Source organism: Chiloscyllium punctatum, chromosome 31 (assembly GCF_047496795.1).
Source record: "Chiloscyllium punctatum isolate Juve2018m chromosome 31, sChiPun1.3, whole genome shotgun sequence".
Classification (NCBI taxonomy): Eukaryota; Metazoa; Chordata; class Chondrichthyes; order Orectolobiformes; family Hemiscylliidae; genus Chiloscyllium; species Chiloscyllium punctatum.
In genome coordinates this window covers 74,747,960-74,764,557 of record NC_092769.1, presented here as the reverse complement: position 1 = coordinate 74,764,557, position 16,598 = coordinate 74,747,960, and the positions used below count along the sequence as shown (strand labels likewise).

At 46.6% G+C, this 16,598-nt stretch overlaps 1 protein-coding gene across 7 annotated transcripts in view; it reads right to left on the bottom strand.

Moving 5' to 3' along the window:
* Positions 1-16,598, bottom strand: part of LOC140457110 (speedy protein A-like) — a 54,878-nt gene that overhangs the window by 12,765 nt on the left and 25,515 nt on the right. For 4 of the 7 annotated variants that reach the window (XM_072551117.1, XM_072551115.1, XM_072551114.1 and 1 more), the window contains exon 7: positions 16,056-16,420. In XM_072551117.1, the coding sequence (XP_072407218.1) occupies positions 16,359-16,420 (62 nt within the window). In that variant the 3' untranslated portion in view covers positions 16,056-16,358. Of the gene's footprint in view, positions 1-1,840; positions 1,878-8,764; positions 8,875-13,411; positions 13,507-16,055; positions 16,421-16,598 lie in introns of those variants that run through there. The other 3 variants (XM_072551120.1, XM_072551118.1, XM_072551119.1) reach the window with 3 other exon arrangements.

Here is a 16,598-nt window from a genome sequence, read left to right as displayed (position 1 = left end):
GAGGACGACGGTGTGGCGCATTCCTATCGGAAATAATGATTGCCAGGCACTCGCATGGCGTGTGTGCTGCTTGTTAGATGGAAATGCAAACCTATGCACTCGAACATGGGGACTGCTTCAGTCTCCGAGGAGTCGAACAAGCAGCAAGTATCATAAGGTCAGAAGTGGTGATAGAGGGAAGGTCATTGACGAAGCAGTTGGAGATGGGTGGGCCCAGGACACTACCCTGAGGGACTCACACAGAGATGTCCTGGAGCCAAGATGACTGGCCGAAGACAATTGTTTTGGTTTGGTTATTCCAAAATGCACGTTATCAATTTTATAAGATCCACTTCTGCCTGTCATATATATGACCGATTCAGATGAGAATTTAGGAGGCATGGTTAGTAATTTTGTGGATGACCCCAAAATTGGTGCCACCGCTAACATTACAAAGGGATCTTCATCAATTGGATCAATGGGCTGGGGAGTGGAAAATGAAGTTTAATTTAGATAAATGTGAGGTTGTGCATTTTGGTAAAACAAACAAGGGCAGGACTTTTACAATTAAAACCATTATACAGTTAATGGTAAGGCCCTGGGTAGTGTTGTAGAACAGAGGGACCTAGGGTTTCAGATACATAATTCTTTGAAGTTTGGGTCTCAGGTAGGCAGGGTGGTTAAGAAGCTGTTTTGTATATTTGGCTTCACTGCTCAGACCTTTGAGTGCAGCAGTTGGGAAGTCATGTTGAGGTTGTACAGGACTTTGGTGAGACCTCTTCTGGAATACTGCGTCCAGTTCTGGTCGCCCTGTTATCGGAAGGATATTACTAAACTTGTAAAGGGTTCAGAAAAGATTTACTTGTCAGGACTGGAGGGTTTGAATTATAAGGATAGGCTGGGACTTTTTCACTGGAGCTTAGGAGGTTAAGAGGGGACCTTATAGTGGTTTATAAAATCATGAGGGGCATAGATAACTTGAATAGCAAGGGTTTTTTTTCCCTCAGGTGGGAGAGTTCAAATCTGGGGGGCTTATTTTTAAAAGAGACCAGAGGGTGGTTTGTGTGTGGAATGAACTGCCAAAGGAAATGGTGGATGCAGGTACAGTTACATTTAAAAGAAATGTCAATAAGTGCATGAATAGGAAAGATTTGGGGTTATAGGCCAGGAGCAGGCAGGAGGGACCAGTTTGAAATGGGAACATGATTGGCATGGATTAGTTGGACCGAAGAGTCTGTTCCCTTGCTGGTTGTGGTTACAGAGTCACAGAATCATAAAGTTCTGATAACCGTCTTCCTATGTGCCAGGTATGACTCTGTACAACTCTAGCAAAACCTCCCTACTTCAATATCTCTTATGGACTTTCTACACCTAATAAGGCAAGAGCCCTGATCCAAACACACAATGCTCCACATAGGGGAGTCTTGCTACAAAGAGAGTCACCCTGTTGAAACGTTTTGTCTTGCACTCAGCAGGACCGGATGGCAAAAAATGCAAAATCTACAAGGGGAACAACAATGTAAACTGCACAATAGGCTGCTGTTTGGTGGGCAAGTGACTCTGCTTAGTCAGTGGGTTGCTACAGAGAACGTACCAATGACCAATTATCAACCTGACACGGGTTTAGGTTCAAAGACGCCAGGGAAGAGTGGTCATTCCATGCTTTTGTTTAATTAATCAAGGTGCCACGGTTGGACATGTCCTTTGCGGAGAAGAGGGGTCCAGCATGTAAACACACTTGGCTTCAGGCAGGCATGGGCACACAGACATTAATGATTCAATGCCCCTCCTCAAAACTCTTGTGGGGGGGGGGGGGGGGGGGGAGGAATCAGAGACACCAAACATGATGATCCTGATACTCACGGTCAACATTTGACCTTCCAGAAGCATGGGTCCATCTGCAAGATACAAAGTGAAGGAAAAGCTCTGTTATAGGCAGCACAGGTCTATTCGAGTGGATCATTGTACACGTTCACCATTCTCCATTGTCAAGCCACTAGATTTTCAGAAACGGAGACCATTCAGCCCAAGTAGACTCTGCCAGAGATTATATCCCACTTGGGTTTCCTCCATTCTAATGGGCTCTGCCCACATTGGTTCCCAGATCCCCTTATCCCTCTGTCACATATGAAACCTCTCTTTAAATGCATTGATGTGATCTGCTCTCATGTCACTCGTGTGCAATTTCCACATCGTTCTGTCGAGAAATTTTAAAGTTCTGTATTTGAGCTATTAATTGCTATTTTACATTTACGTGCACAAGCTCCTTACACAGACAAAGGAAAACTCCTGCCCACCCCTTATCAACCACCTTATCAAGTTGCATCACTATTTTTATTGCTTGTGACAATGCTGTGGCTTTAAGAATTGTGTTTTGTCCTGGTTTTATTTAAGAGAGAGATTGTGGGAATAGGTGTCAAGATTTAAAAGGGATCTGAAGGGCAACTTTTTCACAGAGGGTGGTTAGTGTGTGGAATGAACTGCCAAAGGAAATGGTGGATGCAGGTACAGTTACAACATTTAAAAGATATTTGAATAAGTGCATGAATAGGAAAGATTTGGAGGGATATAGGCCAGGAGGGACCAGTTTGGAATGGGAACATGGTTGGCGTAGATTAGTTGGACCGAAGAGTCTGTTCTCTTGCTGTCTGACTCTATGGTACTGTGACTCTATAACCACAACCATCTTCCTATGTGCCAGGTATGACACTGTACAACTCTAGCAAATCCTCCCTACTTCAATATTTCTTATGGGTCTTCTGCATCTGATAAGGCAAGAGCCCTGATCCAAACACACAATGCTCCACGTAGGGGAGTCTTGCTACAAAGAGAGTCACCCTGTTGAAGCATTTTGTCAATAGGCGTCTTGGAACAACAATCTATGAGAAAATAAATATCCTGTGAAGCCTTGGGTTTTTTTTAAAGAAAACTGGAACAATAGAAGCAGCCTGAATGGGTGTGGTCCAGTTTCCATCCACAGAACCTGAAATGTTTAGTTTTTAGTTTTCAGCAGACGTTGCCGTTGGGGGATTGAAGCAGAAGATATTTTTTCCCTCTCTCGATTGCAGTCAAAAGCTGGGCTGCTCGATTGCACGTGAGACAAAATCTGTTTTCTGATTTTGCCTTTTGCCAAGGGCGCATTTTCGGATGCTACTGTATTGGAACAGTCAATTAGTAATAATTACTGTATCCATTATTCTGTTAAGTTTTCCAATAGAGTTAAATTATTCCAACTTCCTTTCTCTTTTGTTGTATTGTACCTAACGTGTTTGAATAAATTGTGTTTTGCTTAACTTCGAGTAGTTTGACCAATCGAATTGCATCTGGAACACAGCATTTATTTTATATAAAGAAACAAAATTAGAGTCTAAGCTACCTTCTTAATATATTTTGAGGGGGTGTGACCTGTTCCAAAACATATTATAGAAATTGTTTTTTGTTATTTTAACCTTGTTAAGTCCAGATATCTATTATGTGTACTTGGTAAAAACAATGACTGCAGATGCTAGAAACCAGAGTTTAGATTAGAGTGGTGCTGGAAAAGCACAGCAGTTCAGGCAGCATCCGAGGAGCAGTAAAATCGACGTTTCGGGCAAAAGCCCTTCATTAGGAATACAGGCAGAGAGCCTGAAGGGCCCACCCTCCTCTCATTTATCTCTCCACCCTTTCAGGCTCTCTGCCTGTTTTCCTGATGAAGGGCTTTTGCCCGAAACGTCGATTTTCCTGCTCCTCGGATGCTGCCTGAACTGCTGTGCTTTTCCAGCACCACTCTAATCTAGACTCTATTATACGTACATCTTGCATCTGAGAGCTCACTTTTAAGAATTCCAATGCCCCATGTGTATGCAATGTTATGACTCTGCCTGGCAAGCTGGATAGGCAGTAACCCGTTAGCTTGATGTAACGTCGGCTTCATAACTGTGTCAAACAAACTACCCGAGGTGTTAATCGATACTTAGACCTCTTTCATTAACATGACTGTACCATCTCCTTCAACCTGCACCGTACCCGCACCAAGGTCAAGAGAATTTTCCTGACACTCCGCACACAAAGTGGAACCTAGCACTCTAAAATTATCCAAGACTTGGATATAACTGAAACATTACTTCTTTCCTGTTCTCCGTTGGATAAAAGCCATCATTCCACCTTTTAAATTATTTTTTGTGCCTGCCTACCCTCTCGTGGTTAAAATGCCACATACCCAAAATTCTTTCATATTTCCACATCTCGGCGAAAAATAAAGTTTCCCAATTCACCCTCCTCGGCTTTGAAATGTCCGGCTTCTCACTTTCTCCGCATTGAATTCCATCCACGGCACTTACACCATCAATCCCCCATGTCCTTTCACAACTTTCAACTTACCTGTGACTCTATCAGGTGGAAAAGTTTCCATCTGAGATCACATGCTATCCTGTCTTGGCACAATATCACATAAACGACAAGTCTCTCTCTCTCTCTCCCCAACCCCAATCTTGGCCAAGAGAGAGGGTTCCACACATTCAACACTCAGAAGTTTCCTCCTAATCTCTGTTCTAAATGGGAGACCATGCATAGAGTCAAACAGCATGGAAACAGATCCTTGGATCCAACCAGTCCATGACGAACATGATCCCAAAACTAAATTAGTCCCACCTGCCTGCTCCTGGCCCATCTTCTCTCCAAACCTTTCCTATTTCTGTACTTAGCCAAGTGTCTTTCAAAAGTTGTAATTGTACCCACATCCACCACTTCCTCAGGAAGGCCATTCCACACACGAACCTCATGTCTTTAAATCTCTCCCCTTAAAAATGTGCCTCTGGACTTGAAATTCTCCCATCCTAGAGAAAAGACACTTGCCATCTATTCCCCTGATTTTTTTATAAACTTTTATAAAGGTCACTTCTCAACTTGCTACACTCCAGTGAAGAACAAGTCCCAGCCTTTCTTTGTAACTCAAACCTTCCAAACCCGGCAACGTCCTGGTAAATCTCTTCTGAACCCCCTCCAGCTTGATAACATCCCTCTTACACTTTTAAGCCACATGCCTTTGTCCTAAACTCTCCCACAAGGGGCAACACCATTCCATCAAGTGACTCCTCTGTCTTCTTTCACCTAGACTACTTGAATCTAAATGGGAAAGGTGTGTCAGGAGACATGTGTCAAAGCGGGATTCAATATCTTTATGGCAGAGGTAGATACATTCTTGATTACCATGGAATTGAATTAGCTTTATTGTCACATCTACTCATTGTAAAAAGTTGACAAGTTGCCATACATACGGTGCCATCTTTGGTACAAGGTACCTCGGTACAGATGGTTCAGTTGGAAAATAAAGAAATAAAAAGTCCAGTATTGTCCTCTGAGGGGGATGAAAGATTAATCGGGAATATACATGAATTTGGAGTTGAGATAGAGGTTAAAATCAGAATAGCTATGATGTTATTAAATAGCAGAGGAGCTCAAAGGGACCAAGTGGCCGACTGTTATTCACAAAGGGGGAGGGAGGAGGTCATTTATTCCCATCCACATTAGCACTTTGTAAAGTTCCGCTAATCAGCGCCTCATTATGCATTTCACAAGAGGTCACAAAATGTTTTGGGTGTGGTGTGGTGTGGGTGTGGGTGTATATATTGACAAAAGGTGTATTTATAGATAATACGGAGTTCACGTGATCTCCTGGAATCTTTCCATTACCTAAGAGGGGCGGGAGAGAAAGATTCCAGTGCAACTTTCTCTTAGTGAGCCTGTGGGTTTCTCCTCTAATTTTCTTAAGCTCTCCCAGGCAAACTGGAGGGAAGTCTGGAGTAGGAAGGACATGAGAGAGGGAGGGAGGATAGGTTTTGTAGCGAAGTACTGACTGTTGTGCTGAGAGAAAGATCGGGTACACCTGAGGGCTCTTTACCTGTTACTCATTATCCTTCAGAAAAGTTCGTACAGACTTGGCCCCCAAGTGGACGATCCAAACGAGCTGTCTGAAAAAACCCCACAGGGGCTGGTGTCCCGTCACCCTTTATTTACACGTGTATAGTCCTTGACACTGGTCTGGCTCCCTTAGAACTAGCTCTCGATGAACAGAACCTCTGACACTCCTGTTTGTATCTCTGTCAGCCAGGGCTCCCAGATTGGAGCGGGTTAGCAGCCCCACTCAGGGAACTCGTTCTACGAGGCTCACTCGGCTGACCTAATTCCAATTGCTAGTGTTCATAATGGGCTCCCATTTGGCTAAACGTGGAGCAATTATTTCCCCTGGAACTTCCAAAAACAAGGGCATTGAATTGATGACGCCCCACACCCATATTAAGGAGCCTCGTCGTGCAGTAGGCAATATTTCTGCCTCTGGGCTGGATGTATTGGCTTTGAGTGCCTGGCTAGGTCATTGGCTGCAGATGGAGAGTTTTGACCAAACAGGCCTGTAAATCATCCCAGCATGCTTAGCAACAGGACTGGGATAGTCTCCCAGTCAGTCCGCCTGGAGATAATTATAACAAACTGCCACAGTATTTCACTTGTAAGAGCACCATTCATAAACTTTGTAAAAGCACATCACAACCTTAATGCTACAGCAGGCACTATAAAGTCCACTTGAGCATGTTTCGCTTTGAGATGTCTCAATATGATTTTACATCATGATCTTTGAGAGTAAATGCAAAATACTGCAGGTGCTGGAAACTGAATATGGAGAAACTCAGCAGCATCCTTGGAGAGAAAGAGACAGGGCGGGGGTGGGGGGGAGGGGGGGAAGAGAGAAGAACAGAGATAAAGCTCTGAAGAGTCATGCTAGGCTAGAAACACTAACTGAGTCTCACTCCACAGATGTTGCCTGCTCAGTTTCTCCAGCTTTCTGAGGAGCTGCGCACATGAAGAGCATTGAAATCGTATCGAGGGACCTCAGCGTGGAACTTGGTGCACGGAGAGAAGTTTGTTCCCACTGTGTACTCCATTTCCATTGGAAATGGTTTGCTCGGGTTGCACGTCGGACATAGAGTGTGTGTTGCGAATGTGCATCACAGTCGTGAAGAAGCACTGGCCAATCCAATGGCAGTCCATGGGCCACAAGTGGACTTTTTGGAATATTTGGGAAATGAGAACCAAAAAGAACAGACAGAAAGAAAGATTCATATACTGGATTAGTGGTGCTGGAAGAGCACAGCAGTTCAGGCAGCATCCAAGGAGCAGCGAAATCAACGTTTTGGGCAAAAGCCCTTCATCAGGAATAAAGGCAGTGAGCCTGAAGCGTGGAGAGATAAGCTAGAGGAGGGTGGGGGTGGGGAGAGAGTAGCATAGAGTACAATGGGTGAGTGGGGGAGGAGATGAAGGTGATAGGTCAAGGAGGAAAGGGTGGAGTGGATAGGTGGAAAAGAAGATAGGCAGGTCGGACAAGTCAAGGAGACAGTAACTGAGCTGGAAGTTTGAAACTAGGATGAGGTGGGGGAAGGGGAAATGAGGAAGCTGTTGAAGTCCACATTGATGCCCTGGGGTTGAAGTGTTCCGAGGCGGAAGATGAGGCGTTCTTCCTCCAGGCGTCTGGTGGTGAGGGAGCGGCGGTGAAGGAGGCCCAGGACCTCCATGTCCTCGGCAGAGCGGGAGGGGGAGTTGAAATGTTGGGCCACGGGGCGGTTTGGTTGATTGGTGCGGGTGTCTCGGAGATGTTCCCTAAAGCGCTCTGCTAGGAGGCGCCCAGTCTCCCCAATGTAGAGGAGACCACATCGGGAGCAACGGATACAATAAATGATATTGGTGGATGTGCAGGTGAAACTTTGATGGATGTGGAAGGTGCCTTTAGGGCCTTGGATAGAGGTGAGGGAGGAGGTGTGGGCACAGGTTTTACAGTTCCTGCGGTGGCAGGGGAAAGTGCCAGAATGGGAGGGTGGGTCGTAGGGGTGTGTGGACTGGGACCCACCCTCCCATTCTGGCACTTTCCCCTGCCACCGCAGGAACTGTAAAACCTGTGCCCACACCTCCTCCCTCACCTCTATCCAAGGCCCTAAAGGCGCCTTCCACATCCAAAGTTTCTCCTGCACATCCACCAATATCATTTATTGTATCCGTTGCTCCCGATGTGGTCTCTTCTACATTGGGGAGACTGGGCGCCTCCTAGCAGAGCGCTTTAGGGAACATCTCCGAGACACCCGCACCAATCAACCAAACCGCCCCGTGGCCCAACATTTCAACTCCCCCTCCCGCTCTGCCGAGGACATGGAGGTCCTGGGCCTCCTTCACCGCCACTCCCTCACCACCACTCCCTCACCACCAGACGCCTGGAGGAAGAACGCCTCATCTTCCGCCTCGGAACACTTCAACCCCAGGGCATCAATGTGGACTTCAACAGCTTCCTCATTTCCCCTTCCCCCACCTCATCCTAGTTTCAAACTTCCAGCTCAGTTACTGTCTCCTTGACTTGTCTGACCTGCCTATCTTCTTTTCCACCTATCCACTCCACCCTCTCCTCCTTGACCTATCACCTTCATCCCCTCCCCCACTCACCCATTGTACTCTATGCTACTCTCTCCCCACCCCCACCCTCCTCTAGCTTATCTCTCCATGCTTCAGGCTCACTGCCTTTATTCCTGATGAAGGGCTTTTGCCCGAAACGTTGATTTTGCTGCTGGTTGGATGCTGCCTGAACTGCTGTGCTCTTCCAGCACCACTAATCCAGTATTTGATTTTCAGCATCTGCAGTCATTGCTTTTACCCAGAAAGAAAGACTCAGTTATTCGGGTATCCCAGCTATAAGATGCATGGTTTCCCCTCTCTATCCTATCGCCTTGGAATCCAAGGCAGTGCAGTTTAAGAAAAAGGTACTCACAACAAGGTTGAGGCCGGTTTCTGGCAGTCACCAGGAAGAATGAGGAGCAGATAGCCAGGGCCGCTAGCAGCTTCATGGTTGCTTCGTTGGATCTAAATTTCGGTCACTCCCTACAGATACAAAAATGAAACAAAGGCATTTCTTACTCATGTGGGAGAGTATTCACATGCATTGAGGTGATGAAAGGGTCTGATAACTGAACAGACTCGTTAAACCTCAGCAGGAAGACCTTCGAGAGTGCTCCTTCCCCAGTGTCTTGGCAGCAGCTGCCCCAGGCTTTACTGCATCTCTCAGCACCTAGTCCTGGTCCTCTGAATGCACCGGTCTGCAGCACCCGGTCAAGATCAACTCTTTACACTGTAAGACCAATAAGTGTTGGGCCATACCAAAGAGCATCTTTCACCAAGTCAACGATCCTCCAAACTCTGTTGATGATTGTCTTGGTGTGCGCCCCAGAGAACAGACTGTAGAGCACAGAGTCCCATGTCACATGAACCTCGACAAAAATCATTGCATCTTTCTCCAGACCTTCATTGCAAAGGAATATTCCAGGAGGTTCGACAGTCTGTACCACCATTAACTCGCACCCTCCACCAACCCATACACCCACCACCATCACCACCACACCCCCCATGAACCCACACACCCACCACCCTCCAACCCCTTACACCTACCAGCACCACCCTGCATCCCCCAACATCTCCCCAACCCACACCCTCCCAATCACACCCACCACCCTGCACCCCCGCGCAGCCAACACACCCACCATCACCATCCCGAACCCAAACCTCCCCCCACCCAAACACACCCACCACCCTGCAACCCCCCCCAACCAGAACCCCCCACACCAACCCTCCTACCACCCCCACTCCCCCAAACCCCCATTGCCCCCCCACCACCCCAACCCTCCACTCCCATCACCCCAATCTACTACACCCAATTGCACGTGCCCCCCCCCCCTCCAAAACCATCGTCCCAGCCAATCAGCTGCTTCATGAAGGATCTGACAGGCACCATCAACCAAGCTATGTCTTGGCGCTTGGTGGAAAGTTCTGGTGATGGGACGTTTTGCCGAATGAGTTTGACAGGCTGCTCAGGGAACCGTGCGACAGGATCCACCCTCTCCTCGCCCCCCCCAGGGTATTGAGGACACTACGTGCTGACCACAAGTCCATCAGGAAGTGGTCAAAGGTAGTTTTCTTCTTTGCAAATTTTACAAAGGATCAGGTGATACGGAATGGTCCAACCACTTGGAGCTTTCTGCCATGCCAAGGCCAGTACCAGCAACACCGGGGACAGGTAGAACCTGGGGCGGCATGACTGCTCAGTGGTTAGCACTGCTGCCCCCCAACGCCAAGGACCCCAGTTCGATTCCAGCCGCGGTGACTGTCAGTGTGGAGCTTGCACATTCGCCCCGTGTCTGCATGGATTTCCTCCCACAGTTCAAAGATGTGCGGTTTAGGATGAATTGGTCATACTAAATTGTCCATCTCTTCAGGGATGTGTAGGTTAGCGGGTAGATTTAGGGTAAGGGAATGAGTCTGGGTGGGATGCTCCGAGGGTCGGTGTGGACTTATTGGGCCAAAGGGCCGGTTTCCACACTGTAGGGATTCTATGATGATCTCTATGAACCTTGGTACATTGTGTCACTTGGTGTGCATGCCCTGAGATGACACGCAACAGAACTACTTTAGTACCTGTGAACGCACATTAAGATTTTGTTTATGAATAAAGTACATTTTTTACACAGATGAAGTTCAGACATTTAAGCCAAACTCCAGAGGGCATGAGCAGGAGACAAGAGGGGAAGTGAAGGTAGACAAGCAGGAGGCTGGAAGAACACAGCAAGCCAGGCAACACCAGGAAGTGGAGAAGACAACATTTCAGGTGTAACCCTTCTTCAGGGCTGGAGGTGGGTATAAGGGGACCTGCAGATAAAGATGGGGAGGGGAGAGGAGTGGGGTGGTACGGTGGGGATCGGTGAACACAAGTAGAGGGTACGGCCTGGTTGGTCAATGAGAGGAATGAATCCGGTTGAGAGCTGGAAGGAAAGGTCAGAGGATTGGGGGGGGGGGGGGGGGGGGGGGACAGCTGGGAAAGGAGGCAGGGGAATGGGAAGGGGAGTTATTTGTAATTGGAGAACTCAGTGTCGAGTCCTCCAGGCTGTAGGTTACCCACACAGAAGATGAGGTGCTGTTCCTCCAATTTGCGCTCTGATTCACTGTGGCAATGGAGGAGGTCGAGGATGGTCATGTCGGTAAGGGAGGGGGGGGGGGGGAAGGGGAATTAAAATTGGGCAGTGCCTGGGATGTCAGCGTGGGCCCGGCTGAGATCCTCAGCGAAACGTGCCCCGAGTTTACGTTTAGTCTCCCCAAATGTAGAGAAGACCACATCAGGAGAACCGGATACAATAAACTAGGTTGGAGGAGAGGCAGGTGAAACTGTTTGGGGCCCTGGATGGAAGCGAGTGGGGTAATGTGCCAACAGGTCTGAGTGGTGGAAACATCTATCGGAACATTAATTGGAGAACTAAGCACCTCCTGCAATGTTCAGAGGGAGCAGCCTTCTGAGTGGGATCTCCAAGCAGATATCCTTCAGACCAAGGAATGGGAAACGCTGAAAATCTCAGATAAACTCTGTTGTGACAGAGTTGCGGCTTCAGGGACTTGGATAGACTCAAAATAAACAAACATCCTGAGGTGCTGTGCAGGAGTGTTATAAAAATTTGGCATTGGACCACAAGAGGAGACAATTTGTGGTGAGTCACTCACCGCTATGCCTAAAACTGGTCCACCATCGACAAGGAACAGTGTTGGAATACTCCCCACTTGGGCAAGGCAGCTCCAATGACACTCCAGAAGATCGACACTATCCAGGACAAAGCTGTCCCCCCCCCCGGCTTCAACATTCACTTCCCCCACCACTGATGTGCAGCGCCTTCTAAAATCCCTGGACTCCATCACGTGGGCAGCAGATAGGTGGGAACATCACACCTGCAGTTCCCCTCCAAGCCACACATCTGAACCAGAATGGTTTCGCCACTCCTTTGCTGTCGCTGGGTCAAAATCCTTCAACTCCCTCCCTAACAGCACCATGTGTCCCCCTTCACCACACAGATCGCAGTGGGGAGTTCAAGTGGCTCCCCACCAGCTTCCCCAAGGGCAGTTAGGGATAGGCAGTAAATGCTGGCCTTGGATACCCACATCCTCTGAAGTAAAACAGAAGGGGCTGAGTCAAAGAGGTTGGTTATAAGCAGCAGCGTGAAAGAGAGGGGGGTACATTAAGGGGTTAACCTCAGCAGCCAAGGCCAGATTAGAGTGTGATAATTAAAGAGGTTTGTGATGAACATAACTGGAGGGTCTACTCCCCTAGAGCCTATTACAGCCTTGATTCTGACCATTCCTTCCAACACACCCACACTAAAGATAATTCCGTCAACTTTTGGTGGTTGGGAGTGTCAGTATAAAACAAAAATATGGTTCAATACACTGTCTGACTGGGTCAAAGGTTCTCCACACAAAGCAGGAGCAGTTCTGCTTCTGAGAGGTTCACTGATCTCAACCACAGCAACAGAGAATGCAACCACATACTGGCAGAGACACAGGACAGTCATGGTCAGAGTCAGAGGTATACAGCACTTCGGTCTAACTTGTCCACGCCAACCAGATATCTTAACCTAATCTAGTCCCATTTGCCAGCACCTGGCCTGTATCCCTTTAAACCCTCGCTATTCATATACCATCCAGATGCCTTTTAAATGCTGCAATTGTACCAGCCTCCACTACTTCCTCTGGCAGCTCGTTCCACACTTCTCACCCTCTGTGCGAAAAAGTTGCCCCTTCAGTCCCTTTTATATCTTTCCCTTCTTCCACTAAATCCTCTTGTTCTGGACTCCCCCACCCGAGGGAAAAGACCTTGTCTATTTACCATATTCATGCCCCTTCAATGATTTTATAAACCTCAGATCACCCCTCAGCCTTCGATGCAAAACTTGCAAACTTGAACCGCAGTCCTTCAGGCACTGGATTGCTGCAATACTCTGCAGCCAAAGTCCACCGTCCTCTAAAAGGTTTCAAATTCTCCCAGCATTGTTAAAAAAAAATCAGTCAAAACCATCCCCATCACCCTCTACTTGGGAACGTATTGGCTCCCCAGCCAGCAATTTCTTGATTTTAACTCCTCCTACTTTGTAAAACCCACTCATTCCCCAGCATTTCTGTAATCTTCCCCCAGCCCCATGAGGCACAACACACCACGAACCTACAGATCGGACCACTGGCATTCTGCTTCCCCTGTGCAGTGTTAGGATACCCGCAGGGCTGACAGTGAAGGAGTTCCAGAGCTCGAACCCAGGTACAGGGGAAGAATGGCAGACACTGTCAAAAAAGGTTTGATGCAGGCTTGGAGGGGAACATGATCTTATCTGGCTCAGTGTCAAATGCTGTTTATCTTGCCAATTAAATGCCTCAAGACATTTTACCATGTTAAAGATGGCACTTCAAGCCAAGTGGTTATTGACTGCACAAATCTCAGAATATTCAAACCAAACACTCCTCGTTAACAATCATTTTCACAACACAGACTACGACATAGCCTGCTGTTTGCGATCTGCAAGTTTTCTAAAGCACTCTTCCCCTCTACACTCACCTGTGATGAGAACAACTCTATGGTGTTGAGAGGTCACAAAATCCTGCTCAAAGTGTGACACTTTTATACTTCCTTATGGGACCAGATTGCATAAGTATAAATGTCATGTGACAATCTGATACAAAGGCAACCAATTAACTGACATATTAACCTCAAAAGGCAGCACAAACCTGATATCACACTGTCACCTCACCCATGTTTATTGAAGGAGTGTGGTGTTTGAAGGGCAGGTGGGGGAAGTGAGGTTGCTCAAGACTGGGAGAAACTGCTAAGTGCTCAATCTCAGCAACTTCACCTTTATTAAATATTTACTGAATAATGTATATCAAACTTAAACATTGGAGTGAGCCTGCTATTGCACTTTATATTATGTAAACACCGTGGAAATCTGTTTTAACTGGGTTCTATACACTTCAGCTTCCAAGGGAGGGCATTTTTCACTTCAGCAGCAAATTGAGAATTTGAAAAATTGTTTCTTATTAACGCAGTCTAGTCAAACCAGTTTACTTTTTTTGTCCCCAGTATCCTCAATAGCAGACATCCACTATTTTGCATTATACCCTATCCCACTGAACAACTGCTGTCAGATATTTCTTTATCTGAATGGCTGCTATGTATTTTGGGAGATGGCGGGGAAATCAGGAGAAAAAGTGTACTGAACAACCTGGGCGGGGAATATTTTGTCAGGTAACATTGTTCAGATAATGGATAGTTTGTTTTTTTTAAAAAAAACAAAAACCTTGAGATCTCATTCAGATAATCTGAAATTCAGACAATTGAGGTTCTACAGTAGTTCACATGTGGACTCCCATTGTGACCAAATGGGGCACATTTGTGCACACGAACATGCACTGCTGGGATTCACTACAAGCAGGGATCCCAACTCCAGATAAATATCATAGGGAATCGGCAAGAATACCAGAGTGCTCCTAAACCCAGCCGGATCACCAACGTGATGGGCCAAATAGCCTTCCACTTGTACATCTTGTGATCTGTGAATATTGTTGAGGGAAGGAAGTCAGAGCCCTTTTCACAGACTGGCCTACATGTGACACCACATACACAGCAACGTAGTGGACTTTGAACTGCCCTCTGAAATTAAGGATTAGGGGCTCACAAGCAGTGAGCCTGTCAGCAACATGCACATCAGAATCAGATGTACAGCACAGAAACAGACCCTTTGGTCCAACATGCCTATGCTGACCAGATATCCTAATCTAGTCCCATTTTCCAGCATTGAGCCCATGCCCATCTAAACCCTTCCTATTCATATACCCATCCAGGTGCCTTTTAAATGCTGTCATTGTACCAGCCTCCCCTACTTCCTCTGACAGCTCATTCCATGCATGCACCAAGGATTCCCATATTCCTGCAAATCTCTCCAAGTGTTCATACAATTCCCTTTGAAAACAGAATAGAGGAGCACAGTAGCCCATTCAGCCCTTCAAGCCTGATCCACTAAAACACGTGGACCCGATGGGCTGCATGGCCTTGTGTCCACTCGTGTGTTAAAGTCTTACGATCGTGACTGATCCTGATGTGGAGGTGCTCGTGTTAGGACTGGGATGGACAAGGTCAGAAGTCACACGACACCAGGTTATAGACGGAAGTTGAACAGGCTGGCCCCAACCCCACAGCATGGAGGCTGAGCGGTGACCTTTAGATGTTTACAAAATCAGGAGACCTTTGATAGGGTGAATTGCAGAGGTATTTTTCCTCAGGGTAGGGGAGCCCAAAACTAGAAGGCATAGGTTTAAGGGAAAGATTTGAAGAGGACTGAGGGTAACTTTTCAGAGGCTGATGTGTGGATGGAATGAGCTGCCAGAAGTAGTGGTGGAAGCTGGTGCAATTATAGTACTTAAATGGCATCCAGATTGGTATTTGAATATGAAGGGTTTGAGAGAGAGAGTGTTATTGGGCAGAATGTTGGCAAATGGGACTAGATTAATTTAGGATATCTGGCCAGAATGGCTGAGTTAGACCAAAAGATCTGTTTCCATGCTGTACAACTGACTAACAGTATTTGTTATACTGTAACAAGTGTCATTTAGATTAGGACTTCAGATCATTCAAAATAATAATGGGGTAAATAACTTTTCTCAAGCCTGCTCCACCATTCAATTGGATCAGTCCTCATATCTACTTTTCCTACATTTCCCATAACCCTCAATTCCCCAGCTGATTAAGAATCTCTCAGCCTTGAAATATTAGGTCTGGCCCCACAGCTGGGGCCAGGAGTCCCAACAACTCAACAAGAAATTCTTCCTCATCTCAGTTACTTGGTGTCCCTTTATTCTGAGACAACGCCCTCCAATCAGAGACCCCATGAGGGGGAAATATTCTCAGCAGTCACCCGGCCAAGCCCCTTAAGAATCTCATGTTTCAAGGAGATCACCTCACTGAAGTTTAGAAAAATGAAGTAGTGTCCCAATCTGTTTAGACTTGGAGGGGCATTTGGCCTTTGTAAATTGAACAATGTCCCCACTACCTTCCCCAGTGACTCAAAAGCTTGTTTCTCAACTTGAAGCCTTAGGATATAAACCACAGCTCAAGATCGAGATTCTACAATTTTAAACAAGGTAACAGTTTGGATCACCCTACTTGGATCACCAGTCAATAGAGGCAATAATGTCAAACACAGACATGCATGTTCATCTGCCAATATTTATTCTATACATTAATCATTTCCACAGCAATAAATATACATTCAATTGCAAACAAATGTCTTAACATTTGAGTGTAACCATTTAAAGTTCAGTTGCTAACAACTCCCTTCCTGGCCTCAGTCTCACAAGGGGGAGGGGGCTGGCAGCCAGACAGGGGGAAAAAAATCATAAAGTGCATCAGATCATAAAAATGCTCAACAGGGTTAAGTAATAGAAACACCAGTGCTGGCATGTGTCAAATCTAAAAGGTCCAGCTGTAGGCAGGCACACCGGTCACCACTCTACATGCACCAGCTGTAATCTTGTCCATCAGGTGTGGTACTGACCAAAGCTTCCTGTAGGACTAACAGAAACAAGTCAATGTAACACAGCATTGTCCTTTCTGGCTCCCCTCCAAAATAGAGGCGGTGATGTCCAATTTCCCGATTTTAAATCAAGATCAGCAAGTACACCCAAAGTCTTATCTTGAGGAAGCATATGAAGAGCTCTGATATAAAACACTGGGTACCATACAATTCAAC